Source organism: Lagenorhynchus albirostris, chromosome 9, assembly GCF_949774975.1.
Source record: "Lagenorhynchus albirostris chromosome 9, mLagAlb1.1, whole genome shotgun sequence".
In the NCBI taxonomy this organism is placed as follows: domain Eukaryota; kingdom Metazoa; phylum Chordata; class Mammalia; order Artiodactyla; family Delphinidae; genus Lagenorhynchus; species Lagenorhynchus albirostris.
Genome location: NC_083103.1, coordinates 696239 through 721758, shown reverse-complemented (window position 1 = coordinate 721758; position 25520 = coordinate 696239). Strand labels below are relative to the sequence as shown.

General features: G+C 62.9%; 2 protein-coding genes across 2 annotated transcripts in view; both read right to left on the bottom strand.

Moving 5' to 3' along the window:
* The window catches only part of MUC2 (mucin 2, oligomeric mucus/gel-forming), a 29447-nt gene extending 8499 nt beyond the window's left edge, over positions 1-20948 (bottom strand). The window contains 39 exon segments of the mRNA XM_060159595.1: positions 840-1035; positions 1193-1317; positions 1425-1936; positions 2087-2357; positions 2763-2986; positions 3339-3883; positions 4055-4179; positions 4287-5338; positions 6305-7219; positions 7764-7799; positions 8162-8359; positions 8709-8752; positions 9087-9234; positions 9714-9845; positions 9990-10146; positions 10568-10807; positions 10936-11115; positions 11201-11311; positions 11627-11765; positions 12029-12160; positions 12557-12668; positions 12786-12838; positions 12965-13220; positions 13606-13732; positions 14325-14419; positions 14888-15052; positions 15147-15284; positions 15428-15497; positions 15586-15693; positions 15781-15919; positions 16769-16886; positions 17371-17496; positions 17684-17894; positions 18053-18162; positions 18243-18333; positions 18625-18739; positions 19530-19800; positions 20757-20819; positions 20822-20948. Coding sequence (XP_060015578.1) covers positions 840-1035; positions 1193-1317; positions 1425-1936; positions 2087-2357; positions 2763-2986; positions 3339-3883; positions 4055-4179; positions 4287-5338; positions 6305-7219; positions 7764-7799; positions 8162-8359; positions 8709-8752; positions 9087-9234; positions 9714-9845; positions 9990-10146; positions 10568-10807; positions 10936-11115; positions 11201-11311; positions 11627-11765; positions 12029-12160; positions 12557-12668; positions 12786-12838; positions 12965-13220; positions 13606-13732; positions 14325-14419; positions 14888-15052; positions 15147-15284; positions 15428-15497; positions 15586-15693; positions 15781-15919; positions 16769-16886; positions 17371-17496; positions 17684-17894; positions 18053-18162; positions 18243-18333; positions 18625-18739; positions 19530-19800; positions 20757-20819; positions 20822-20948 — 7977 coding nt within the window.
* Positions 20949-24576: 3628 nt separating this feature from the next.
* On the bottom strand, positions 24577-25266 carry LOC132525973 (guanine nucleotide exchange factor subunit RIC1-like; the record flags this gene model as incomplete). Its single annotated transcript, XM_060159590.1, has 1 exon — positions 24577-25266. A coding segment is annotated over exon 1 (690 nt), but the record flags the coding sequence as incomplete, so codon positions are not given.
* Positions 25267-25520: the final 254 nt, after the last annotated feature.

Here is a 25520-nt window from a genome sequence, read left to right as displayed (position 1 = left end):
AGGACATTGGTCCATCAAGAGAGGCTGACCAGCTGCCCTGCAAAGCCCCAGGGAGAAGTGCAGCTGGAAGAGGGGGGACAGAGGGAGGGTCTCCCATGGCACCTGACTGGCAGCCTCTACTCCCCATGAGGCCACACACGCCTCGGTGGTCTCCCCTCAGGATGGCTTTGCCCACGTAGCCCATCTTACAGCCATAGGCTGAGGGATGTGGGCTACAGGCAGCCATGCCCAAGGAGAGACGTACTGTGGGGTCAGCAGCTTCCTGAACACTCAGCATCGGGACTTGGCGGGCAGGAGAGGCAGGCGAGCCCTCCTGGAGCCTTCTTGGGGACCGCTCTCACTGGGTAGGGTGGGGGGCACCTGTCTCAAGTCCCAAGAGTTGTAAAGCTCCCCTGGCGGGAGAAGGAACGGTAAGCGCATCACCAATAACCACACAAGTTCCATGGTCTCTGTGTACCTGGAGGGGTGGTGCCAGGTGTAGGTGGAGAGGGCGTGGCTCCTCCTGTTGTAGTGATGGCTGATTCTGTCGACGCTGGGGTCTGTGGTGTGCTATATGTCTCCACAATTGTTGGGGCAGTGGTCACAAGCGTGGTAGATTCCATGGAAGAGGGATAGGTGGACTGGGAGGTTGGAGGGGAAGACGTAGGAAGAGATTTTGATGTGCTGCTGGTAGTGCTAATGTTGGGAGGTGGGGTTGGAGTCTCTGTGGATGTGGCAGTGGTCGGGGAGGGGATTTCTGTGGTGGTGGATGCTGGAGTTGGGGCCTCTGTTATGGTGGGTGTAGATGTTGGAGTCTCGGTGGAGGTGGTGCTAATGGTGAGGGTCGGAGTGGGAGTCACCGTGGAGCTGGTGGTCAGTGGTGGTGTTGGGGTCACTGTGGTGGTGGTTATTGGTGTTGGGGTCTCAGTGGTTGTGATAGTGGTGGGGATTGTCTCTGTAGTGGTGGTCGGAGTTGGAGTCCCAGTTGAAGTGGTGGTGGGTGCTGTGGTTGGGATCTCTGTAGTGGTTGGAGTTGGAGTCCCTGTTGAGGTGGTGCTGGGAGTCAGAGTTGGAGTCCCAGTTGAAGTGGTGGTGGGTGTTGTGCTTGGGGTCTCTGTAGTGGTCGGAGTTGGAATCTCTGTTGTGGTTGTGCTGGGGGTCGGAGTTGGAGTCCCAGTTGAAGTGGTGGTGGGTGTTGTGGTTGGGGTCTCACTAGTGGTTGGAGTTGGAGTCCCTATTGTGGTTGTGGTGGGAGTTGCAGTTGCAGTCCCAGTTGAAGTGGTGGTGGGTGTTGTGGTTAGTGTCTCTGTAGTGCTTGGAGTCTCTGTTGTGGTTGTGCTGAGGGTCGGAGTTGGAGTCCCAGTTGAAGTGGTGGTGGGTGTTGTGTGTGGGATCTCTGTAGTGGTCGGAGTTGGAGTCTCCGTTAAGGTTGTGGTGGGGGTCGCAGTTGGAGTCCCAGTTGAAGTGGTGATGGATGTTGTGGCTGGGGTCTCTGTAGTGGTCGGAGTTGGAATCTCTGTTGTGGTTGTGATGGGGGTCGCAGTTGGAGTCCCAGTTGAAGTGGTGGTGGGTGTTGTGGTTGGGGTCTCTGTAGTGATCGGAGTTGGAATCTCTGTTGTGGTTGTGATGGGGGTCGGAGTTGGAGTCCCAGTTGAAGTGGTGGTGGGTGTTGTGGTTGCGGTCTCTGTAGTGGGTGGAGTTGGAATCTCTGTTGATGTTGTGCTGGGTGTCGCAGTTGGAGTCCCAGTTGAAGTGGTGGTGGGTGTTGTGGTTGGGGTCTCCGTACTGGTTGGGGTTGGAATCTCTCTTGTAGTTGTCGTGGGGGTCGGAGTTGGAGTCCCAGTTGAAGTGGTGGTGGGTGTTGTGGTTGCGGTCTCCGTAGTGGTCGGAGTTGGAATCTCTGTTGTGGTTGTGCTGTGCGTCGTGGTTGGAGTCCCAGTTGAAGTAGTGGTGGGTGCTGTGGTCAGGGTCCCTGTAGTGGTCGGGGTTGGAATCTCTGTTGTGGTTGTAATGGGGGTCGCAGTTGGAGTCCCAGTTGAAGTGGTGGTGGGTGTTGTGGTTGCGGTCTCTGTAGTGGGTGGAGTTGGAATTTCTGTTGATGTTGTGCTGGGTGTCGGAGTTGGAGTCCCAGTTGAAGTGGTGGTGGGTGTTGTGGTTGCGGTCTCTGTAGTGGGTGGAGTTGGAATTTCTGTTGATGTTGTGCTGGGTGTCGGAGTTGGAGTCCCAGTTGAAGTGGTGGTCGGTGTTGTGGTTGCGGTCTCCGTTGTGGTTGGAGTTGGAGTCACTGTTGAGGTGGTGCTGGGGGTCAGAGTTGGAGTCCCAGTTGAAGTGGTGGTGGGTGTCCCAGTTGGGGTCTCTGTAGTGGTCAGAGTTGGAATCTCTGTTGTGGTTGTGGTGGGAGTTGGAGTTGGAGTCCCAGTTGAAGTGGTGGTAGGTGCTGTGGTTGGGGTCTCACTAGTGGTTGGAGTTGGAGTCCCTATAGTGGTTGTGGTGGGAGTTGGAGTTGCAGTCCCAATTGAAGTGGTGGTGGGTGTTGTGGTTAGGGTCTCTGTAGTGCTTGGAGTCTCTGTTCTGGTTGTGCTGAGGGTCGGAGTTGGAGTCCCAGTTGAAGTGGTGGTGGGTGTTGTGTGTGGGATCTCTGTAGTGGTCGAAGTTGGAGTCTCTGTTAAGGTTGTGGTGGGGGTCGCAGTTGGAGTCCCAGTTGAAGTGGTGATGGATGTTGTGGCTGGGGTCTCTGTAGTGGTCGGAGTTGGAATCTCTGTTGTGGTTGTGATGGGGGTCGCAGTTGGAGTCCCAGTTGAAGTGGTGGTGGGTGTTGTGGTTGCGGTCTCTTTAGTGGGTGGAGTTGGAATTTCTGTTGATGTTGTGCTGGGTGTCGGAGTTGGAGTCCCAGTTGAAGTGGTGGTGGGTGTTGTGGTTGGGGTCTCTGTAGTGATCGGAGTTGGAATCTCTGTTGGGGTTGTGCTGTGGGTCGTGCTTGGAGTCCCAGTTGAAGTAGTAGTGGGTGCTGTGGTCAGGGTCCCTGTAGTGGTCGGGGTTGGAATCTCTGTTGTGGTTGTCGTGGGGGTCGGAGTTGGAGTCCCAGTTGAAGTGGTGGTGGGTGTTGTGTGTGGGATCTCTGTAGTGGTCGAAGTTGGAGTCTCTGTTAAGGTTGTGGTGGGGGTCGCAGTTGGAGTCCCAGTTGAAGTGGTGGTCGGTGTTGTGGTTGGGGTCTCTGTAGTGGTCAGAGTTGGAAACTCTGTTGTGGTTGTGGTGGGGGTCGGAGTTGGAGTCCCAGTTGAAGTGGTGGTAGGTGCTGTGGTTGGGGTCTCACTAGTGGCTGGAGTTGGAGTCCCTATTGTGGTTGTGATGGGAGTTGCAGTTGCAGTCCCAGTTGAAGTGGTGGTGGGTGTTGTGGTCAGGGTCTCTGTAGTGCTTGGCGTCTCTGTTAAGGTTGTGGTGGGGGTCGCAGTTGGAGTCCCAGTTGAAGTGGTGATGGATGTTGTGGCTGGGGTCTCTGTAGTGGTCGGAGTTGGAATCTCTGTTGTGGTTGTGATGGGGGTCGCAGTTGGAGTCCCAGTTGAAGTGGTGGTGGGTGTTGTGGCTGGGGTCTCTGTAGTGGTCGGAGTTGGAATCTCTGTTGTGGTTGTGATGGGGGTCGCAGTTGGAGTCCCAGTTGAAGTGGTGGTGGGTGTTGTGGTTGCGGTCTCTGTAGTGGGTGGAGTTGGAATCTCTGTTGTAGTTGTGGTGGGTGTTGGAGTTGGAGTCCCAGCTGAAGTGGTGGTCAGTGTTGTGGGTGGGGTCTCTGTAGTGGTCAGAGTTGGAGTCTCTCTTGTAGTTGTGGTGGGGGTCGGAGTTGGAGTCCCTGTTGTTGTGGTGGTGGGTGTTGTGGTTGCGGTCTCCGTAGTGGTTGGAGTTGGAGTCACTGTTGAGGTGGTGCTGGGGGTCAGAGTTGGAGTCCCAGTTGAAGTGGTGGTGGGTGTCCCAGTTGGGGTCTCTGTAGTGGTCAGAGTTGGAATCTCTGTTGTGGTTGTGGTGGGGGTCGGAGTTGGAGTCCCAGTTGAAGTGGTGGTAGGTGCTGTGGTTGGGGTCTCACTAGTGGTTGGAGTTGGAGTCCCTATAGTGGTTGTGGTGGGAGTTGGAGTTGCAGTCCCAGTTGAAGTGGTGGTGGGTGTTGTGGTTAGGGTCTCTGTAGTGCTTGGAGTCTCTGTTGTGGTTGTGCTGAGGGTCGGAGTTGGAGTCCCAGTTGAAGTGGTGGTGGGTGTTGTGGGTGGGATCTCTGTAGTGGTCGGAGATGGAGTCTCTGTTAAGGTTGTGGTGGGGGTCGCAGTTGGAGTCCCAGCTGAAGTGGTGGTGGGTGTTGTGGCTGGGGTCTCTGAGGTGGTCGGAGTTGGAATCTCTGTTGTTGTTGTGATGGGGGTCGCAGTTGGAGTCCCAGTTGAAGTGGTGGTGGGTGTTGTGGTTGGGGTCTCTGTAGTGGTCGCAGTTGGAGTCCCTATTGTGGTTGTGCTGGGGGTCGGACTTGGAGTCCCAGCTGAAGTGGTGGTGGGTGTTGTGGTTGGGCTCTCTGTAGTGGTCGGAGTTGGAATCTCTCTTGTGCTTGTGATGGGGGTCGCAGTTGGAGTCCCAGTTGAAGTGGTGGTAGGTGCTGTGGTTGGGGTCTCACTAGTGGTCGGAGTTGGAGTCCCTATTGTGATTGTGGTGGAGGTTGGAGTTGGAGTCCCAATTGAAGAGGTGGTGGGTGTTGTGGTTAGGGTCTCTGTAGTGGTTGGAGTCTCTGTTGTGGTTGTGGTGGGTGTCGGAGTTGGAGTCCCAGTTGAAGTGGTGGTGGGTGTTGTAGTTGGGATCTCTGGAGTGGTCGCAGTTGGAGTCTCTGTTGAGGTTGTGGTGGGGGTCGGAGCTGAGGTCCCAGTTGAAGTGGTGGTGGGTGTTGTGGTTGGGGTCTCTGTAGTGGTCGGAGTTGGAATCTCTGTTGTGGCTGTTGTGGGGGTTGGAGTTGGAGTCCCAGTTGAACTGGTGGTGGGTGTTGTGGTTGGGGTCTCTGTAGTGGTCAGAGTTGGAGTCCTTATTGTGGTTGTGGTGGGGGTCGGAGTTGGAGTCCCAGTTGAAGTGGTGGTGGGTGTTGTGGTTGGGGTCTCTGTAGTGGTCAGAGTTGGAATCTCTGTTGTGGTTGTGCTGGGGGTCGCAGTTGCAGTCCCAGTTGAAGTGGTGGTGGGTGTTGTGGTTGGGGTCTCTGTAGTGGTCGGAGTTGGAGTCCCTATTGTGGTTGTGGTGGGGGTTGGAGTCGTAGTCCCAGTTGAAGTGGTGGTGGGTGTTGTAGTTGGGATCTCTGGAGTGGTCGCAGTTGGAGTCTCTGTTGAGGTTGTGGTGGGGGGCAGAGCTGGAGTCCCCGTTGAAGTGGTGGTGGGTGTTGTGGTTGGGGTCTCACTAGTGGTTGGAGTTGGAGTCCCTATTGTGGTTGTGGTGGGAGTTGGAGTTGCAGTCCCAGTTGAAGTGGTGGTGGGTGTTGTGGTTAGGGTCTCTGTAGTGCTTGGAGTCCCTATTGTGGTTGTGGTGAGGGTTGGAGTTGGAGTCCCAGTTGAAGTGGTGGTGGGTGTTGTAGTTGGGATCTCTGGAGTGGTCGCAGTTGGAATCTCTGTTGAGGTTGTGGTGGGGGTCGGAGCTGGAGGCCCAGTTGAACTGGTGGTGGGTGTTGTGGTTGGGGTCTCTGTAGTGGTCGGAGTTGGAATCTCTGTTGAGGTTGTGGTGGGGGTCGGAGCTGGAGTCCCAGTTGAAGTGGTGGTAGGTGTTGTGGTTGGGGTCTCACTAGTGGTCGGAGTTGGAATCTCTGTTGTTGTTGTGATGGGGGTCGCAGTTGGAGTCCCAGTTGAAGTGGTGGTGGGTGTTGTGGTTGGGCTCTCTGTAGTGGTCGCAGTTGGAGTCCCTATTGTGGTTGTGCTGGGGGTCGGACTTGGAGTCCCAGCTGAAGTGGTGGTGGGTGTTGTGGTTGGGCTCTCTGTAGTGGTCGGAGTTGGAATCTCTCTTGTGCTTGTGATGGGGGTCGCAGTTGGAGTCCCAGTTGAAGTGGTGGTAGGTGCTGTGGTTGGGGTCTCACTAGTGGTCGGAGTTGGAGTCCCTATTGTGATTGTGGTGGAGGTTGGAGTCGGAGTCCCAATTGAAGAGGTGGTGGGTGTTGTGGTTAGGGTCTCTGTAGTGGTTGGAGTCTCTGTTGTGGTTGTGGTGGGTGTCGGAGTTGGAGTCCCAGTTGAAGTGGTGGTGGGTGTTGTAGTTGGGATCTCTGGAGTGGTCGCAGTTGGAATCTCTGTTGAGGTTGTGGTGGGGGTCGGAGCTGGAGTCCCAGTTGAACTGGTGGTGGGTGTTGTGGTTGGGGTCTCTGTAGTGGTCGGAGTTGGAATCTCTGTTGAGGTTGTGGTGGGGGTCGGAGCTGGAGTCCCAGTTGAAGTGGTGGTAGGTGTTGTGGTTGGGGTCTCACTAGTGGTCGCAGTTGGAGTCCCTATTGTGATTGTGGTGGAGGTTGGAGTCGGAGTCCCAGTTGAAGTGGTGGTGGGTGCTGTGGTTGGGATCTCTGGAGTGGTCGCAGTTGGAGTCTCTGTTGAGGTTGTGGTGGGGGTTGGAGTTGGAGTCCCAGTTGAAGTGGTGGTGGGTGTTGTGGTCGGGGTCTCTGTAGTGGTCGGAGTTGGAGTCTCTGTTGTGGTTGTCGTGGGGGTCGGAGTTGGAGTCCCAGTGGAAGTGGTGGTGGGTGTTGTAGTTGGGGTCTCCGTAGTGGTCGGAGTTGGAGCCTCTGTTGCAGTTGTGGTGGGGGTTGGAGTTGGAGTCCCAGTGGAAGTGGTGGTGGGTGTTGTGGTCGGGGTCTCTGTAGTGGTCGGAATTGGAGTCTCTGTTGAGGTGGTGCTGGGGGTCGGAGTTGGAGTCCCAGGTGAAGTTGTGGTGGGCGTCGTGATCGTGTTCGTGCGACACTCATCCGTCACCAGGCAACAATAGACGCGTATCTCGTAGTCATAGCAGACTTCAAAAGGTCCTTTTCCAAACTGGTCTTCGTTCTTGCAGATGAACCCGAAGGAGACATTGCACTGAGCCTCCTGGCCCAGTTCCTCCCATCGGAGGTGCGGCTGTATGGCCACCCTGCACTCGATATCCTTGGGGGCCCTGCAGACATGGTTGAATGTCTCTCGGTCTCCACCATCACTGCCGATTCTGGGATGGTCATTGTTGATCCAGTCGGACCAGGAGCAGCATAGCCCTAGGCGAGCAAGACGCAGCGCTGGTCAGCCAGGCTGGGGCGTGCCTTTTGGGAGATCTGTGGGACTCGGAGAACCGAGACCCCTGGGACCAGCTGTCCCCATCATCACCAAAGGGCGCAGTGTTGGCTCTGAGGCTCTAAGCTGAGCCCTAACTTCCACCCTCCACTTCTCCCCTCCTTCTGCAGCTAAAAACCCAAGACCCCAATGCCATGCCAGTGACAGACCCAGGCCTCAGAGCGCCAGCCTAGCGCCCCTTCCTCAGCTACCTTCAAATCCTTATGTCAAACCAATAAATAAGGAAAGGGCCACCCAGTCCAGCGAAGAAGCACGCCGGCAGGGACTTGGTCTGGACTCTTGACCAATGTTTTCACCCTGAGCTGGTCAGGTCCCCTGCACGTGTCCCTAGGCTCAGCAAATCGGGAATCAAGTCACCAAAATACAGCATCTTCGGTCCGCGAGCCGCTGGTCCAGCCCACCCAGCCCAGCCCCGTGTCTGGGTCTCGAGGGAGGCGCCCAGCAGTTTTCTGCAGGTCCTCGCCCTGTATCATTGGGAACGCCGTCAACGTGACTTACTCTGAGTTGTTGAAGAGGGAGATGGCACTGCAGTAAAATGGGGGGGAAGAGAATGTCATTCTATGGCTCTGAGGTTTTTCAAACCTTTTAATTTTACCAGTTTCTTTTCCCAGTGGCTGGCGGCTGGCGGCTCGTTCAGCAGTAGCTGCAATTTCAGCCCGAGCAAATGCACAGGGACTAGAGGGTGTCTCTCTGCCTCCTCTAACCCTTAGGGGTAGTTTCCTGCGGGTCTGGGGAGACGGCCCCGAGTCGCCATCACTGCAATCTGGGCTCAGGGGTGTGGTCAAGATGCTGGGAGGCGGGGGACACTCCCTGAGTTGAGAGGCATGTCGGCATCACACCCATCTACCTAGAAAGGCCGCCCTGCTGGGATCAGGGGAAGACCTTACCTGTACTGGCGGTCAGAGTGGTGCTCGTGGTGGTGGAGGGGGTGATGAGGGAGACAGAGGTGGTGGTGGCAGGTGTTGAGGGGGACGAGGGTGGTGGGGTGGGCTCGCATATGCCGAAGTGCTCCTCCACCGTCCCGTTGGGGCCACAGGTCTTCCAGTAGCAGAAGGGGCTGTCCTTCTTAGAGGTGATGTTCTTCCCTGGGGGGAGGCCGACGTCAACACGTCAGGAACAAGACAGAGACACACAAGGCCTTCCTCAGTCTGTCCCAATAAGGGGAAGACTGGTTTCCCCCACCTCCAACCACTGGCAAACCAGTGCCCGTCAGGACCCCATTCCCAGAATCCTAAGCGGTGCCCATCAGGACACAGAAGCTACACCACAGATGGGGCATCTGCTCCCCAGCAGGAGAAATACAAACATTTCAGGTGAGCCCGAGGGGCTGCTGCGAATCAGAGGCACATCTGAGCTGGGAGCCCCAGGGAAGCCACACGGAAGATAAGGGGGAGGGGGAGGGCCAGGAGGACCGTCCAGGGGCGGGCAGCTTACCTACTTCTGTCCGGCAGACAACTTGCGAGGAGTTGTCACACACACTGAAAAGCAAGAGCAAGGCTGCAGGCCCGAGGAAACACTGGCCTCTCCCAGCCGCCTCTGCCGCCGGCCCAAAGCCTCAGGGCGATACCCCAAAGGCTGAGTCCAGGAGCCCCCGCCTGGGTTCCCACTGTGGGCAGAGAGGGGACGAGGCAAGGGGAGCAGAAGGAAGGAGGGCCCACTTCTCCCCTCCCCGTGTTTCCTGTGTGCGAGCGGCCATGTGTCCACATGTGTGTCCATGAGCAGCACTGTGTACCAGCGTGTGTGCGTGGATGTGGGTGCGTGTGTGCGTGTGCACTGATCTCCCCCGGGGCCCTGTGATGTGAGCTTAGATACCAAGAGTGGCAGATCCGCTCCGTGGGCACAGGCTCTCCGGGTGCGTAGTGAGTGCCGTTGACATAGCAGCCGCATTGGTCCCGTGTGACACACTTCTTCAGGTCCTCGTCGTAGATGGGGCTGTCCTTAGGGCACCGGGGGTAGCAGCCTGGTGGGCACAGGGCACTGGGCTTGGACCGGCGCAGAGGACCCCACATCCACAGACCCTACCCATCTTCCCCACCCTGGCAGGTCCTCTTCTCCAGATGTCCTCTGGGAAGGCAGGGGCCTGGACACCGCCCCCTTCCTGGGGCCCTGACACGGCCCTGTGGCCAAAGGGACAGCCAGGCCCCGCCCAGCCTCCTGGGGGGCACGCCCACTGCTCCCTCCCCAGATCTCCGTGTTCTCGGCTCACAGACGCTGCAGAGGACTCCCTAGCCCCCACCTCGCCCTCTTCTGCTCTTTCCCCACAGCAGCTTCGCCCCTGACCTCACACGGTCTCCTGACCTTACGTGGCGTGTTAAGCTGCCCCTTTTCTGCCTCTCTCCTCTCGGGCGGGGTCTCGACTCAGGCTCCCAGCCCCCTGTCAGCGCGGCGAGCCTGGCCCACCCTGGCATGCAGGGTCCCGGGCCCCACAGGGCGCCTCACCCTCCAGGTGGGACACGGAGATGTTGGAGTGAACGCCGCTGATCGTCCTGCACGTCTCAAAGCTGTGGGTCCCGCAGGGTTCGTAGTGCCACTGACACTCGTTCGGGGGGTTGTAGTAGTCACAGAATATGGCTGGGGGAGGGGGGAGGGGGGTCAGGCTCGGGGAGGGCCGAGGCCGGGCGGGGGAGGCGGGGGGTCACAAACACCCCATCCCCCGGCGCAGCAGCCTCCGGCCCGCCACACTGACACCCCAGGCCCAGGACAGCGGGCACTCACGGCACAGCTCGGGCGTCCTCCAGAACACGCAGGCCCCCTTCTTGGTGCACTCCTGGGCGTAGGCGGCCACAGCAGAGCAGAAACACTCACAGTCCCCACCCGTGTCGCAGGAGCACGAGTCGTGGACACAGGCTTCGTAGAAGGGCTTGGGGTCCACCTAGGGGAGGAGCCTCCATGTGCCCGGTGTCTACACCGCCCTCATGCGGACAGGCCTTCCCCTGTGGCCCAGGAAGCTCGGAACCCCAAGGCCGACTCTGCGCCCGGGACAGGGTGTGGCCACCCAGCCCTAGCCCCCCAGTGGGGCTGGCAGGGGAGGTCCAGCAACGGTTGCCCAACCCTGCCCACCTCCCCCCACCACTGCCGGGAGCTAAGGGCCATCTGGGCCTCAGGGGCTTGTGTCCTTTCTCCCTCCCTGGAAGGTCCAGAGGCCGGGGGTCCAACCAGGGGTCTCAGAGGGAAGGCTGGACCTCTGGTCACGTGTCCAAAGGACACAGAAGATGGAGCTGAAGCTGGAGAACAGATGGCACAGGCTGACGCAGCCCCGCCCTCAGCCCCGCCCTCGCCCACTCCCCGCCCACCTTGCTGTGGCAGACCCCGAAGACCGGGCCCTTGATGATGCTGCACTGCTTCTCGGCCCAGGAGCGGCGGTGCGGCCTCAGGACGCACGGCTCGGGGGTGGCGCTCACGTCCGGACAGGTCGGGGCCTCCTTCCAGCTGTTCCCGAAGTCCAGCTCACTCTCCACCACCATGTGGTCCCGCGTGGTGAAGTCGTTGCTGGATCGCTGGTCAAAGTTCCCACACAGGCCACACACAGTGCCCTGCAGAGACAAGCCGGCCGGGGGCTTGGCCAGGGGGCTCGCAGGCGGGAGGGGCTGGCCGCTCACGAGCCTGGGGGGCCCGGGGGGAGCACAGGCACGGACTGGCTGACGGGCAGGCGGCTGCGCACCTTGTAGGAGGGGGCGAGCTTGATGAAGACGCTGGTCCTCTTGTCCCAGATGACGAGGATGCCAACGCTAGCCTCCACCACCAGGTACTGGCCCACTTCCCGCGTGGTGTAGGCCACGTGGTGGCCCACATCACGCTGTATCACCATGCAGTGTTTGTCCTCCAGCTTTAGCTCCGTCCTCTGTGCCCAGGGGAGAGGCCCCGTCACTGGCCGGGTCTGAGGGTCCCCAAGGGACCATGCGTGCCCAGGGGAAGGCAGCACTCACCCCCAGGAATATCTTGATGGCCTTGGAGCAGGTGACGCCCGTGGTGCCACAGGGGACGTTCTCGGTGATGACACTGAAGGAGCCCAGTGAGGAGTTCTGGCCACAGTAGTCCTGGGGGCCCACGGGCACGTGAGCCAGGCCGGCCCGGCCATGAGGGTCCTGGGCACCTCCCCCCAGCTGGACCTGGTCGAGCCTCAGCCCCTCATCTGTTGAGAGGGGCCTTAACCCCCCAAACACACACGCCCCTGTGCACCCCACACCCCCGGAACCCACGGGAGGGTCATGGAATGGGAGGGCCATGGAAGGGCTCCCGTCCCGCCCCAGACCCCTCCACTCAGAGCCTCCTCACTGGTCTGGAGCAGCCCAGGGCCAGCAGCGCAGGGGCCACGAAGCAGCGGCAGGCTCTGGCCATGCCCTCGGCCTCACCTGAACGGCCACGTAGGAGCAGCGTCCATCAAAGTCATAGTACTTCCCATCGAAGGTGATGTGGTGGCTGTTCCCATAGATGGCACAGGTGCCGTGGCACACGGACTGGGTGCATGCCCAGCGCCCTTTCTGGCAGGTGCTGAGGAGAGCGAGATGGGGGGCCTGGAGGGGCTGCAGGGGCCCAGGTCCCCCACCCCTGCTCAGCGTGTACCCTGGCGCTGTGCGGAAAGCCCTCCAGCAGCTCACAGAGCACACCTCCAGGCCCTCCTATCCCAGCGCCCACCCAGGCCAGGGCCCTGCAGACCCCGGCCAGCCCCGCGGAGGAGACCCCCGTGGAGGAGGCCTGTGGTCCAGGGCCGGCTCCCCACGGAGCGCTTGGGGGTCGGGGGCCAGGGTGCTTACCAGGTGTTGCAGTCCACCCTGATCTTGTCCCCGGGGGAGTACAGGTCCTTGTTGTGCACACACGGGCACGCCTCCTCCACCACGCAGCCACCCCGGCCATCGTCAATCAGCCCTTCAGGGCACACGCAGCCGCTGATGCACTCCATCTGGTACTGGCGGGCGGTTGGAGAGTGGGGTTCGGGGATCAGGTGCCGGGCCCAGGGTGGCTGGCCCCTCTTCTGTTGCTGCAGACACCCCTCTTGCCCCGCCCCCCCACCCTCTGACGCTTGACGTCTCTCCCTGGTCCAGCCTCCGGAGCCCTGCCCCCGGGCTCACCACCGGGCTGGGAGATGGGGGAGAGCAGCCTGCCAGGGGCCCCTACACTGGTCCCTGTGCCCTCAGCGGTCTGGGTGGGGACCCACAGGTGGTCACCTCCCCCGAGGAACGGGGAGGGCCGGCGAAGCGCATGTGTCCAGAGGACCTAGGGCCCAGAGCCGCAGGACCGGCCGTACGGGAGCCCGCCTGCACCCCCGTCCACAGCGCCCCCGCCCAGCACGCACGTAGCCGGCAGCCAGCGTCTGGCAGCTGACGGGCCTGGGGTTCCGGGTGGCCAGCGCCGTCCGGTTGTTGCAGTCGACATGGATCTTCGGGGCCGGGCAGCCTGCGGGACGGAAGGGGCCACATCATCTCAGGTGAAGTTGGTGCGGGGCTCGCGCAGGCGATGGAGGGGGAGCAGGTTGGGGGGCGGCAGGCCATGCACAGGGCAGCAGCCACTTACGCTGGTAGGGCTGCTTGACCTGCAGGCAGTGCAGCCTCCCGTTCTGGCAAACGCTGTGAGGGAGAGGTGGGGGGTGAATGGGGCCCTTCGGGGGTGGGCCCAGTGGCTCTGTGGGACTGGGCGGGGGTGTGGGCGCCCCAGCAGAGCCGGCCCTCCCTCCCTGGCCCCAGGCCACACACCATCGCTTCTCCTGCCTCAGGATGGTCTTCCCTGCCTCCAGGTAGAGGCCATCGTGGTAGCAGGAACACTTGGCCAGGACCACGCAGCGGCCCTTCTCGTCCAGGAAGGTGTGGTCGGGGCAGCCGCAGCCGTCCACGGGTGCGAAGCCCTTGACACAGTGGGTGTCAGGCTCAGACAGCGAGCGGCAGGTCGGCTGGCAGGTGGTCAGGTTGTACAGGAAGACCTGCGACCTGGGGCAGGAGCCCACGTCCTTGTCTGCAGAGGGGAGGGGCCGGCCTGAGGGGCGGGAGGACGGCCCGCAGCTCCCTTCCCCGAAAGCCAGCCCCGAGCCCCACGTCTGGCCAGGACACCCACCCAGCCAGGGGGCCAACGAGGGCAGTCACCCCGGGACCCCTGGCCACACAGGTGCCCCAGCCCCCCGCACGCACCTCCCCTCTGAGCTAAGGCATCGTGGCCACAGTTCCAGGCCCCTCCCTGCAAGCAGAGTGGCTCAGGGCTGGTTTCCTGCTGCTTCCTAGCCGAGGAAGCTGGGAGTGAGGTCGGCCCCCTGCACCCTCAACCCTCGACGGCCAGGGTGAGCTGCCACCTGGGACAGCAGCGACCTGGAGGCCGGCCCGGGCCCAGGACACCTGGCACTCACTGCAGACACGCTCCCGCCAGCCCCACAGCGTGACGCCCTTGATGGTGCAGGCGCGGGCGTAGGAGGACAGGGCCGCGCACATGCAGTCCTCCGTGCTCTGACAGTTGCACGTGTCGTATTTGCACCTCTGTGGGGGCAAACAGGGCAGTGAACGGGGAGAGCTGGCTGGGGGACATCACGCCCGTGTGAGCACACAGACACGCAGCATTTACGCACGTGCACACACACACCCAGCTATACACATGTGCTGTGCACACAGACCCAGCTATACACATGTGCTGTGTTCACAGACCCAGCTATACACATGTGCTGTGCTCACACACCCAGCTATACACATGAGCTGTGCACACACGCAGCTATACACATGTGCTGTGCACACACACCCAGCTATACACATGTGCTGTGCACACACACCCAGCTATACACATGTGCTGTGCACACACACCCAGCTATACACATGTGCTGTGCACACACACCCAGCTATACACATGTGCTGTGCTCACACACCCAGCTATACACATGTGCTGTGCACACACACCCAGCTATACACATGTGCTGTGCACACACACCCAGCTATACACATGTGCTGTGCACACACACCCAGCTGTACACATGTGCTGTGCACACACCCAGCTATACACATGTGCTCTGCACACACCCAGCCGTCTCGCACAGGAGCCGCGCAGGCAGCGGGGAGGGCAGTGCCGGGGGCCGCCCACCTTGTAGTACTCGGCTGGGTCCACGGCAGAGTGACACTTGCTGAACGGGCTCTCTGTCTTCTTCAGCAGGGAGCACCAATGCTCAGCGTAGTTGGCTGGAGAGGGTTCAGCCCGTCAGTGCGGACGGCCCCTCCAACAAGTCCCCCAGGTCAGGCTGCCCAGCCGCCCAGGCTGAAGCAGACACTGTCCCCTCGGTGGACCGAGCCCAGGCCCCTCCCTTCAGGGCAGGTCAGCACAGGACGGTGCCCCTTTGTAAGGCAAGGGCTCCCACCCCTCTCCTCTCTCCACCTCGTGGACGTGGCAGGTGACCTGGCAGGTGTTATGGTGTCCTGTCAAGGCACCAGGCCAGCCCCCAGATGAGGGCCACCAGCCTGCGATTAGTAGCCCCGGCCCCTCTGCCATGTCACTGGGCAGGCTGCCACCGTGGGCCACCATAAACCAGCCGCAAGGCAGACGGCAGCAGGTGGACAGCTGGCTCTGTTGTCTCCACACGACACCCGCCCGCCGCGTCCCACCAGGAGCCCTGTGTGCGCAGGGCCAGCTCCCCAGCGGCCAGGCCTCACCGCTCTCGATGCTGAGGGAGCAGGGGTCATCCAGCCAGTCCAGCTTGTCGCGGCAGCTCGACTGGGCCTTCCAGGAGTTGGCGAGGCCGGCGCCCGTGGCCTCCACCAGCCCACCGGGCGTCCTGAAGTCGTCACCTTCAAGGCCGTTGAAGTTCCCGCAGAGGCCTGAGGGGCCAGGACAGGGTTGGGAAGGGTCGGGGGTCAGAGTGCGCAGGCCCGAGGGTGGCCTGCGTAGGGGGCGCTGGGCGGGGCCGCTCACCCTGCACCAGCCCCTGGGCGGCATGGTCCAGCGTCAGGAAGAGCTGCATGACCGGCACCAGCTGGACCTGCAGCCTGAGGCCGAAGGCGGTGGTCACGACGATGTGTTGGGAGGACGGTTGAAGGATGGAGAAGCTCGCTGCAAGGCAGGGGAGGGGAAGGGCCGTGGAGGGCTTGTGGGGAGGGCTCCCCTCCTTTCCCGTCCCCCTCCCCCGTCTCCCTCCCCCCTCCTCCCCCCGCCCCGCCCCCTCCCCGGCATGGGCACCCTGGAGCTGGACTCACCCGTCACGTGGGGCAGGTTCACCTTAAGCTCATTCAGCAGGACGCTGCCGTCCAACTTGAAGGCCACCACCTGTGGGCAAGGCCGAGTGTACACGGGGGCTGAGAAGGGCCTTGGGGCCCCCGGGGGTGCTGGGAGGGCAGGGGGCAGGGGCACCCACGTTCTTCTTGTTGTCAGCCAGCAGCACCACCGTCTTCAGGCAGGTCTGCTTGTCGGTGGAGCCGCAGGGGGTCAGCTCGCCCAGGACGGCGTAGGAGTCGTGGGTGTCCTGCGGGGAGGGCAGAGGGCGTTGCAGCCACACAGCGGTGGGGCAGGGGTCCAGCTCCGCCCACATGCCCACCCGGGCGCCAGCCACCTTGGTCAGCACGTAGTAGCAGTCCCCGTGGAACGTGTACTTCCTCTCGTCGAAGGTGGTGATATGGGCACCGCCCTCCAGGGCACATGTCCCGGGACACTGCAGGCCCTGGCATACCCAGCGGCCGGCGCTGCAAACGCTGTAGGGCAACAGGGCCAGGGCCAGGCTCGGCCGCCGCCCCTGCCCTCTGGGACCCCAGCCCACCTGGGCTCCCCTCCCGCTGGACCCCAGCCCATGGGGACGCCAGCCCACCTGGGCCCCAGCCCGTCGGGACCCCAGCCCACCTGGACTCCCCTCCCGCTGGACCCCAGCCCACCTGGGCCCCTGAACCCCAGCCCGTCGGGACCCCAGCCCACCTGGGCTCCCCTCCCGCTGGACCCCAGCCCATGGGGACGCCAGCCCACCTGGGCCCCAGCCCGTCGGGACCCCAGCCCACCTGGGCTCCCCTCCCGCTGGACCCCAGCCCACCTGGGCCCCTGAACCCCAGCCCGTCGGGACCCCAGCCCACCTGGGCTCCCCTCCCGCTGGACCCCAGCCCATGGGGACGCCAGCCCACCTGGGCTCCAGCCCACCTGGGCTCCCCTCCCGCTGGACCCCAGCCCACCTGGGCCCCTGAACCCCAGCCCGTCGGGACCCCAGCCCACCTGGACTCCCCTCCCGCTGGACCCCAGCCCGTCGGGACCCCAGCCCACCTGGATCCCCCTCCCGCTGGACCCCAGCCCATCAGGACCCCAGCCCACCTGGACCCCAGCCCGTCGGGACCCCAGCCCACCTGGACCCCAACCCGTCAGGACCCCAGCCCACCTGGACCCCAGTCCGTCGGGACCCCAGCCCGTCGGGACCCCAGCCCACCTGGGCCCCAGCCCGTCGGGACCCCAGCCCACCTGGACCCCAGCCCGTTGGGACCCCAGCCCGTTGGGACCCCAGCCCGTCGGGACGCCAGCCCACCTGGACCCCAGCCCGTCGGGACCCCAGCTCCGGGACCCACCACTGCTCGCAGTTGTTGGTGATCTGTTGGCCAGGCGCGTACAGGTGTCCATGCAGCTTGCAGTGACACTGGTTCACAGGGATGCAGCCGTCACCCTTGATGTCATCGTACACAGTGCCTGGGACAGCGCGGGACATGTTCCATTCAGCCGGCCCGAACAGCGCCAGCGTCCCCCCTGGCGGGGCTGCCGCTTCCAGGGCCACAGCCAGGGGCCGGCCTCCCTGAAGGGGTGCTGCCAGCCAGGCCTCCCAGCCACAGACACCTATGGTCCTTTGGGGACAACTGTGGTCCCCACACTGTATCAGAGGGACCTGCTTCCAGGCTCAGAGCCACAGGCCAGGCAGGAGGAGGTCTGTCCACGGGTGATGAGCAGGAAGGTGACACTGCTGTGTGTATGTTGGGGGGTCTTCAGCCCTTGTAGCCCTTCTACCTGGACCTTGTCCCCGATGTCCCTGCAGGGCCCCGAGCTGTCGCTCTCCCTCAGCATGGCTGAGATCCGAGGCCCAGGCAGCGAGGCGGCCGTCCCGCCAGGCACAGGCGGCGGGCGGTGCTTCAGGGCAGCACTCTCCACTCCGCTGCCTGCGTGCGTCCCCAGCACTCACCTTCCGGGCAGAAACAGCCGTCCATGCGATGTTCCTCACACAGGCTGCTGACCTCCAGGTGTGAGCAGGTGTCCATGCAGGGCGAGCCGCTCTCCAGGTAAACCATGGTCCTGGGGCAGCTCTTAGCTGGACAGGCAGAGGCAGGCCCCTGAGCCGAGGGCAGGGCGCAGCGGGTGCCACGAAGGGTCTGTGCCGGCCTCGCGCCCCGGCTGAGCTGGGCACAGCATGGCTCCCAGTCCAGGGCGCAAAGGGCACCGTGCTCCCCGCGGATCATGCCCCACGTGCCCCCGGCTCCTGGCCGCGCGGCACTTACGGCAGAGCGAGGCGGTCCTCCAGTTCCGCGGCCTGCCACCGGCGTGCGAGCACTGGCGGGAGAACTCGGCGATGGTGCTGCAGACGCAGGAGGCGCCATGCGGGCACTGGCAGCGGTCCTGCACGCAGGCCTGCACGTACAGCTCCAGCGGCACCAGGTCCCGGCAGTCCTCGAAGACCGTGTCTGTCAGCAGCCTCTCGCACTCGGCGCGCTGGCGGGCAGTGGGTGGGACTGCTCATGGCCTCCTCTCCCCTCCGCGCCACCAGGGCGGGCGCGGGGTCCCCAACAGAGGTCAGCGGGCACGGCTCTGGGGGGAGGTGCAGGCTCTGCTCCCACGGCCCCCTCCCCCCCGAATGGCCAGCGACTCACATGCTCAGAGCAGGACGCGGGGGTCGGCACCTCCTGGGGGCCCTCGCACACCTCCTCAGGCTTGTTCACCTTCTGCATGTTCCCAAATTCGACGGGACTGAAGAGCACGCCTGGGGGGCACAGCCGGTCAGCGGGGCCAGGCGGGGAGCCTGCCCGCAGCCCAGCCGCCAAGGCCCGAGGAGGCCCTCACCATCGGAGAGGAACTCAGAGTAGGTCTGCAGGCCGTTGTAGTCACCGCAGAGGCCGCACGTGTGGTTCCGGAACTTACTGTCCAGCTCCAGCTGTCCGGGGAAGGGAGACAAGTGAGCAGGCCGTGGGGCAGCCAGGTCAGCCTCAGAACCCTGCCTGAACGGGTGTCAGCCGTGGTGGGAGAGCTGGGGTTAGCTGGGGGGAGGGGGCGGGGGAAGGGGCAGGGCCAGCACACCACCCCGGGCCAGAGGGTCCCCTCACGGGGTGGACCGCCTGACCCCCGCTCTGCCTCCAGCCTCTCCACCCGCCCAAAGGCCACACAGCGCCCCAGCCCGCCCAGACCCCCTCTTGGTCCCCTGGGGTCCCCGAGGCCCATGACACACCATGACCGAGTCCTCCCGGTTCCACATGAGCATGAGGCCAGCACGGGAATAGACCTTGGTGTAGGCGTCATTCTTCTCGATGAGCAGCCCCGGGCTGTAGTGCGGGCTGCTGACCCTGGGGGATGGGCACCGGGGTCACGCCAGCCCACGCAGCACCCACGTGGCAGAGGGGCTGAGGCTGTGGGCGTGGGTGGGGTGGCCGGCTCCCATCCGGGAGCCACAAGCAGTGTGGCCACCCTCTGGGGGCACTCGAGCCGTGGCCCAGCCCCTGTCCACCTGCCTGGCTAGGTCCTCCGGGCCGAGCCACACCCGCCGGCCCAACGCCCTCTCCACACCCCCTCCCTGGGCTCTGCTCTGGGCAGGGCCCCCAGGGAGCCCGTAAAGCCCTGGGAGGAGGGGGGACCAGGCTGGAGAGGCCCCACCCACCCCATCGCCCAGGGCAGGCGCCGCACCCACCCCACGCTGCCCCTGTGGGCCCTGTTCCCACCCCCTGCTCTGAGCCTGGGCTTCGGGGAATCAAAATCCCTTGCAGCAGGGGAAGGGCAAACCCTGCAGGTGGGGACCCCCCCTGCACCCCAACCCCGCCCGCCCGGGGCAGGAATGAGCTCAGGGCCCCTTTGTTCCTGAGACAACGCGGGACAACGTGGGGGAAGGAGGAGCGGGCCTCCCGTGGGCTCCTGTAACCCTAGCCTGGGCTGCCAGGCCACCCTGCCCAGCACGGTCCAGCCCAGAGCCTGGTGGGCTGCCAGCAGCGGGGCTGGAGGAGACTCACTGGTTTAATAAAGCTCTCTCCCCAACACTCTCCTTCTTAGCCGGCGGGGCAGTGGGGGGAGGTGGGGGGAAGGGAGGGCAAGCGGGGGCACTGGCTCACAGGACGTGGGAAGGGACCCTGCCTGGCCACTCACACGGCGCCGTTCACCACAGCGAGCTGGCTGGTGAGGTAGATGGCATCACCCTTGATGGTCAGCAGGATGTACTCGACCTGGGGGTGGCCCCCACTGCGGCCGGGGGCCCGTTTCAGGTGCACAGCGAACTCCTGGTAGGTGTCCCGGCAGTCAGAGGCGAAGTTGTAGTCGCACAGCCCGGGGAAGCGGAAGACGTCTCCGTCGAAGGTCTTGTAGTGGGAGTTGCCCCACGTGCTGCAGACGCTCTGGCCGTGGTTCCGGGTCCTGCCTTCTGGGGCGCAGCGGGTGGGCACGTGAGCAGCCCATGTCGCCAGGAAGCCCGTCCGTCCGAGGCTCTGGCCTGGCAGCGGCCCTCTGAGGACCCTCCAGAGGCGCCCCGCAGCAGCTCAGAGCCCGTCGGGGTCTCGGCCCAGGCCCCAGGGAGGGTCGTCCTGCGGGGGTCCTCTGCTGGACACTGGCCACCCCATCCACGCAGTCTCAGCCCCCTGAAAGGGCGTCTCCAGCCGCCGCGCCCTCCCACCCTGACCCTGCGGGGGATGCGGCTGTGTGCTGAGCGGGGAGCAGGGCCAGAGGGGCTGTCGGGCTCCCTGGCGCCCTGTCAGCCTGGCCCAGCTCCCCACCCCGGTCTCCACCACACCCCGTCCATCGACACCCCAGCCAGCACCCCAGCCCCGCTCCAGCCGCCCCTCATCCCGCAGAAGATCTGTGCCGGACCCCTCAGAGGGAACCTGCGTCATGTTCATCCGTATGGGGCCAGCGCCCCCTTCCCCCAGCCCCGCCACCACCCTGTCCCCAAGTGCCCTGCTGGGACAGAGATGTCCCCATCCTACATCTGCATGGTCTTCTCTGGCTGAAGCCACCCCTTGAGCAGAGACCCAAACAGCTGGCTCTGCTGAAGGGCCCAGCTTGGTCTTGACCCCCAGTCCCGGTACTGATACCGGGACTGGGGGCCTCCCCTGGCCCGGCCCCTCCTGGCAGGCCCCTGCCTCCCCTAGGCCCACAGGCAGCCACCCAGACGGGTGCGTCCGCCTGGGACTGTCCCCTGGATACACACTCTGGCCAGGCAATCACCTTCAGAAGCATGGTGGGAACCCAAGACCCCCTTCCTCCCTCCCTCCCTCCCTCCCTTCCTTCCTTCCTTCCTCCCTCCCTTCCTTCCTTCTTTCCTCCCTCCCTTCCTTCCTTCCTTCCTTCCATCCCTCCACCCAAAGTCAGCAGGGGTGGGGCTGCAGGAGGCCTGGCCCACGCTGTCCACCCCAAAGCCCGGGCCGAGGGAAACACCTCTACCCCAGGCAGGACCATGTGCCCTGGGCCGCCCGGTCTTCCTGCCCGCACCCTCTCACCTCTCCAGAGTTCTGAGCCCCCGGCCCAGGTCAGAGTCAGGCAGAGGGCCACCAGGAGGGCTAGTGGCAGCCCCATTGTGGCCAGAAACCTGGTGTGGGAGAGCGACCGGGGCAGGGGTCTGGGCCTTATATGGCCCCGCAGAGCAGTCGGAGGGTGGGGAGGGCAGGGGAGGGGCGAGGGGTGGGTGGGGCACTGCCAGATTGTCAGGAAAGCAGCTGCGGGGGCTCCAAGGGCCCTGGTGGGGAAATATTGATTCAGGTTATCTGAGGTTTATTTTTTATTGCTCCCGGGTTAGAGCTGGCTCTGCCCAGAATGTGGCAGCCCCAATTACCCGATTCCAACACACACCCAAGGTGGACCTCCGTCCCTCCCAGCCACTAGCGGAACCAGGCCCGGGACAGGGAGGACCTGGCCCCCCATTTTTTTAATGTGGAATCTAATTTTTTTTTTTTTTTTGGCCGCGTTGGGTCTTTGTTCCTGCACGCGGGCTTTCTCTAATTGCGATGAGCGGAGGCTACTCTTGGTTGTGGCGCTCAAGTTTCTCATTGCTGTGGACTCTCTCGTTGCGGAGCATGGGCTCTAGGCGCGCGGGCTTCAGTAGTTGTGGCTCACGGGCTCTAGAGCGCAGGCTCAGTAGTTGTGGCGCGGGGGCTTAGTTGCTCCGCGGCATGTGGGATCTTCCCAGACCAGGGCTCGAACCCGTGTCCCCTGCATTGGCAGGCGGACTCTCAACCACTGCGCCACGAGGGCCGTCCGGAAGCACGTCCTGGCAGCCAACAGGCTCCCCGAACCCCACCCCACCCATTCAGCATCTCTGGCACGGCGAACGTCAAATGGGGTGCCTCCCAAGGGGCCCCGACGAACTACTGCCTGGTGTGGGCTCCCACTCTGGGGGCCTGTCGGAGACCTCCTGGACCTCAGCCTCCCCAGCCAGGGGCCCGAGCTCCGGGTCAGGGTAAGGGGGCCCCTGCTCTCCCTGAACCCCGCTGCCGAGGCAGGGAGGGCATGGGCTCCTGTGGGGTCCAGGCGGTGCCCCATTTCCGCACCAATTCCTTCCCATACCTCGTTGAGCTCGGTCAGGGGCCCCCGGCTCCGGCCCACCCTCTAATCCCCTCCTTTCCCAGGCCAAGCCAGCCTCTGGAATTACATGTAATTGGGACTTGGGGAGCCCAGCCAGGGGATGCTTTAACAGAATCACATCCTCTGGGACACAGGGCACCTGGCTCGAGGCTGAGAGTAGCCGTCCCCAAGGGGAGTGGGGCCGGGGCCGGACACGAGCACGGCCTGGCAGGCACAGGCCCGGCCCTGCAGCCTCCCCAGGACGGTGGGGAGAACCAGGGAAGAGGGTGGGGCAGCCACGCAGGTGCTCCCGGGCCGGGCCTCTGGTGGGAAGAGGGTCCTGCCCCAGAGAGGAACTATGGCCTCCAGGGCATCTCAGACCCTCCAAGTGAGCCCGAGCATGTCTGGAAATGCCTTGAGGACGTGGCATTTGAGCTGCGCTGGCCCCAAGCCTTAGCAACCTCTGGGTGGGCACCCATGTCGCTGGTGGGTAAACCGAGGTCGGGGCCTCCCCTCCCTGCATTCCTCCATTCTGAAAACAAACGTGCATCTTGAATTCGACTTTTGACTTTGGCCAGCGCAATTGTGGAGAACAGCTCTGATGGTCGGGGGGCCTCGGTCTCCAACCTCGGGGCCCCTGAGTTTCAGGGGCAAGTGGGAGAGGTTCATCTCAACTGTTACTCTGGACAAGGGGGCTGCCCAGTGGTGGGGGCCATGGGACCCTGAGTCCAGCGCCCCTGCAGAGGCAGTGACCAGAAGCTGGGGCCTTGGCCTGGCACCTCCCGGGGGCCCTTCCTCTGCAGACAGGCCCTCCACACCACTGCAACAGCACCCAGGGCCACGAGCTCTGCTCACAGCACCTGACGATTCCCGGGGTCCCCGCGGAGCCAAGACATCAAAGGACGGGTACCCCCAGGGTCAAAGAGAGTGACTGGGAGCCATGGTCCCCAGGCCTGACCCTCCTGGGGGCCTGAGGTCAAGCCCCTCATCCTGTCCTGCTGTGCTGCCAGCCCCAGGCCCAGGGGCCCAGGGGCCCAGGGACCCAGGCACGTGGGGGACAGCGTTCGGCTCGAGCCAGGAGGAGCAGGGATCAGGCAACCAGAGCAGCTGGCCCAGCAGGCCCATCGTGCCACTTCCCGTGGGGCTTGCATGGGCTGGCACTGCGCCCTGGGGAAACCCAAGGACAGGGCCCCCTCTGCGGCCCCCAGGGGCAGTGATTTTCCATGCCAGGCTCCGTCTGCCCTGGTGGGAATCAGAGATTCCTGGCCAAAGACAGGACGCGCAGCACAGCCCCGAGTCTAAGAAGGTGGGGTCCTCCCTGGGGTCTGAGAAGGTGGGGTTGGGTCCCCCCTGGGTCTGAGAAGGTCAGCCCCATGGACCCTCTGGGTGGGGAAGCCAGTGTCCCAAGGCCCACACCCCTCTTGGCACAGACGCAGGTTCTCGGGTGGGACCCGTGAGCAGTGCCATTAGGCACTCAGACTGGGGTGGGCACGAGAGGGCAGGAGGGATGGGGCTGGCGGGAGGAGATGGGGAGGGCTTGGGGCCCCCATGCGACCTCTGGTCAGTCTCCCAGCCGCTGGGCAAACTCAGTCATGGCGGGTCCCTAGAAGGTAAGTCCCTGGAAAGTACCTGACTAGGACACCTGGGTGCTTAGACATGTCCATCCATCCATCACTTTAATTCTTGTGGATGCAGGAGGAGGCCCCTCGGCCTGTGACACTCCACTCAGTGTGCTGGAGCCCCGTTCCTGCCCTACCGGGACCCCCACCCTTCACTGAGGCAGAGTTGAGGAAACTGCCCAGCGTCCCTCTGTGACAAGGCTGTGACGCCCAAAGGCCACCAGGACACCACTCTGGCCAGCCACAGTCGGGGGCTGCTGAGGGGGCTGACTGCCTGCCCACCAGTCAGGTGGACCCCCCCGGGGCACAGACCCACACACACACACGCACACCGGCCTGGGCAGCCCCGGGCCTCCCCCCGCCAGGGCCCACACCCAGCAGTGTTTACCCCAACAGGACACTGTTCCCAGGACTACAGTCTCGGAAATCACAGTCTTGACCACAGGGAGGAGGCCACAGAGACGTCACGAAATGTAGCCTAAAACAACTGGCCACAGCGATCTGTCCACAAACCCTGCCTCATCAGGAAGTGGGAGGGCGGGGAACGGGGGCAGCGGGGGAGGGCAACTCATCAGGGAGTGGGAGGGAGGAAGGGCGGAGGGGGTCTGTAAAAGAACAAGGATCCATATGTGTAGACCCTTCTCAGACCAGGGCCAGGTCAGCGGGCTCTACTCCGCAGGGCAGGCAGGCACAGGCCCGGCCTCCTTGGGGGTAAAGGGCCACTGCACCTCAGGAGACCGGTCACCTTCCAGCAGTCATCCCCGCCTCGAGACCTGGTCCTTACACTGACCATTTTCCTCACCAACCTGGCTGCACTGTGTGACCCCTGTGGCCTTCAGGCTGTGAGCACCTTGAGGGCAGCAGCCTATGTGGGCTCCTCTGTGGGCTAGCGTCACAGTAGTCACTCAATAACTTTGCTTCTGGGTAGGTATGTGGCTAGGTGGATGGGTGACTAGATGAGTGAATGAGTGGATGCATCTGTGGGTAAATGATGGATGGGTGGATGGATGGATGGGTGGGTGGATGGATGGGTGGATGGATGGGTGGGTGGATGGATGGATGGGTGGGTGGATGGATGGGTGGGTAGATGGGTGAATGAGTGGATGCATAGGTGGGTAAATGATGGATGGATGATGGATAGATGGATGGATGGATGGATGGGTGGATGGGTGGATGGATGGATGGGTGAGTAGATGGGTGGGTGGGTGGGTGGATAGGTAGATGGGTGGATGGATGGATGGATGGATGGATGGATGGGTGAGTGGATGGATGGGTGGATGGATGGATGGGTGGATGGATGGATGGATGGGTGGGTAGATGGGTGGATGGGTGGGTGGATGGGTAGATGGGTGGGTGGATGGATGGATGGATGGATGGGTGTGTGGATGGGTGGATGGGTGGATAGATGGATGGATGGATGGGTGAGTGGATGGATGGGTGGGTGGATGGGTAGATGGATGGATGGGTGGATGGATGGATGGGTGAGTGGATGGATGTGTATATGGGTGGATGGGTGGGTGGATGGGTAGATGGATGGATGGATGGATGGATGGATGGATGGATGGATGGGTGGATGGATGGGTGGATGGAGGGATGGATGGGTGGATGGATGGATGGGTGGATGGATGGGTAGATGGATGGATGGATGGATGGATGGATGGATGGATGGATGGGTGGATGGATGGGTGGGTAGATGGGTGAATGAGTGGATACATAGGTGGGTAAATGATGGATGGATGATGGAAAGATGGATGGATGGATGGATGGGTGGATGGATGGATGGATGGATGGGTGGATGGATGGATGGGTGGGTGGATGGGTAGATGGATGGATGGATGGATGGATGGATGGATGGATGGATGGGTGGACGGATGGATGGATGGATGGATGGGTGAGTGGATGGATGGGTAGATGGGTGGATGGGTGGGTGGATGGGTAGATGGGTGGATGGATGGATGGATGGATGGAT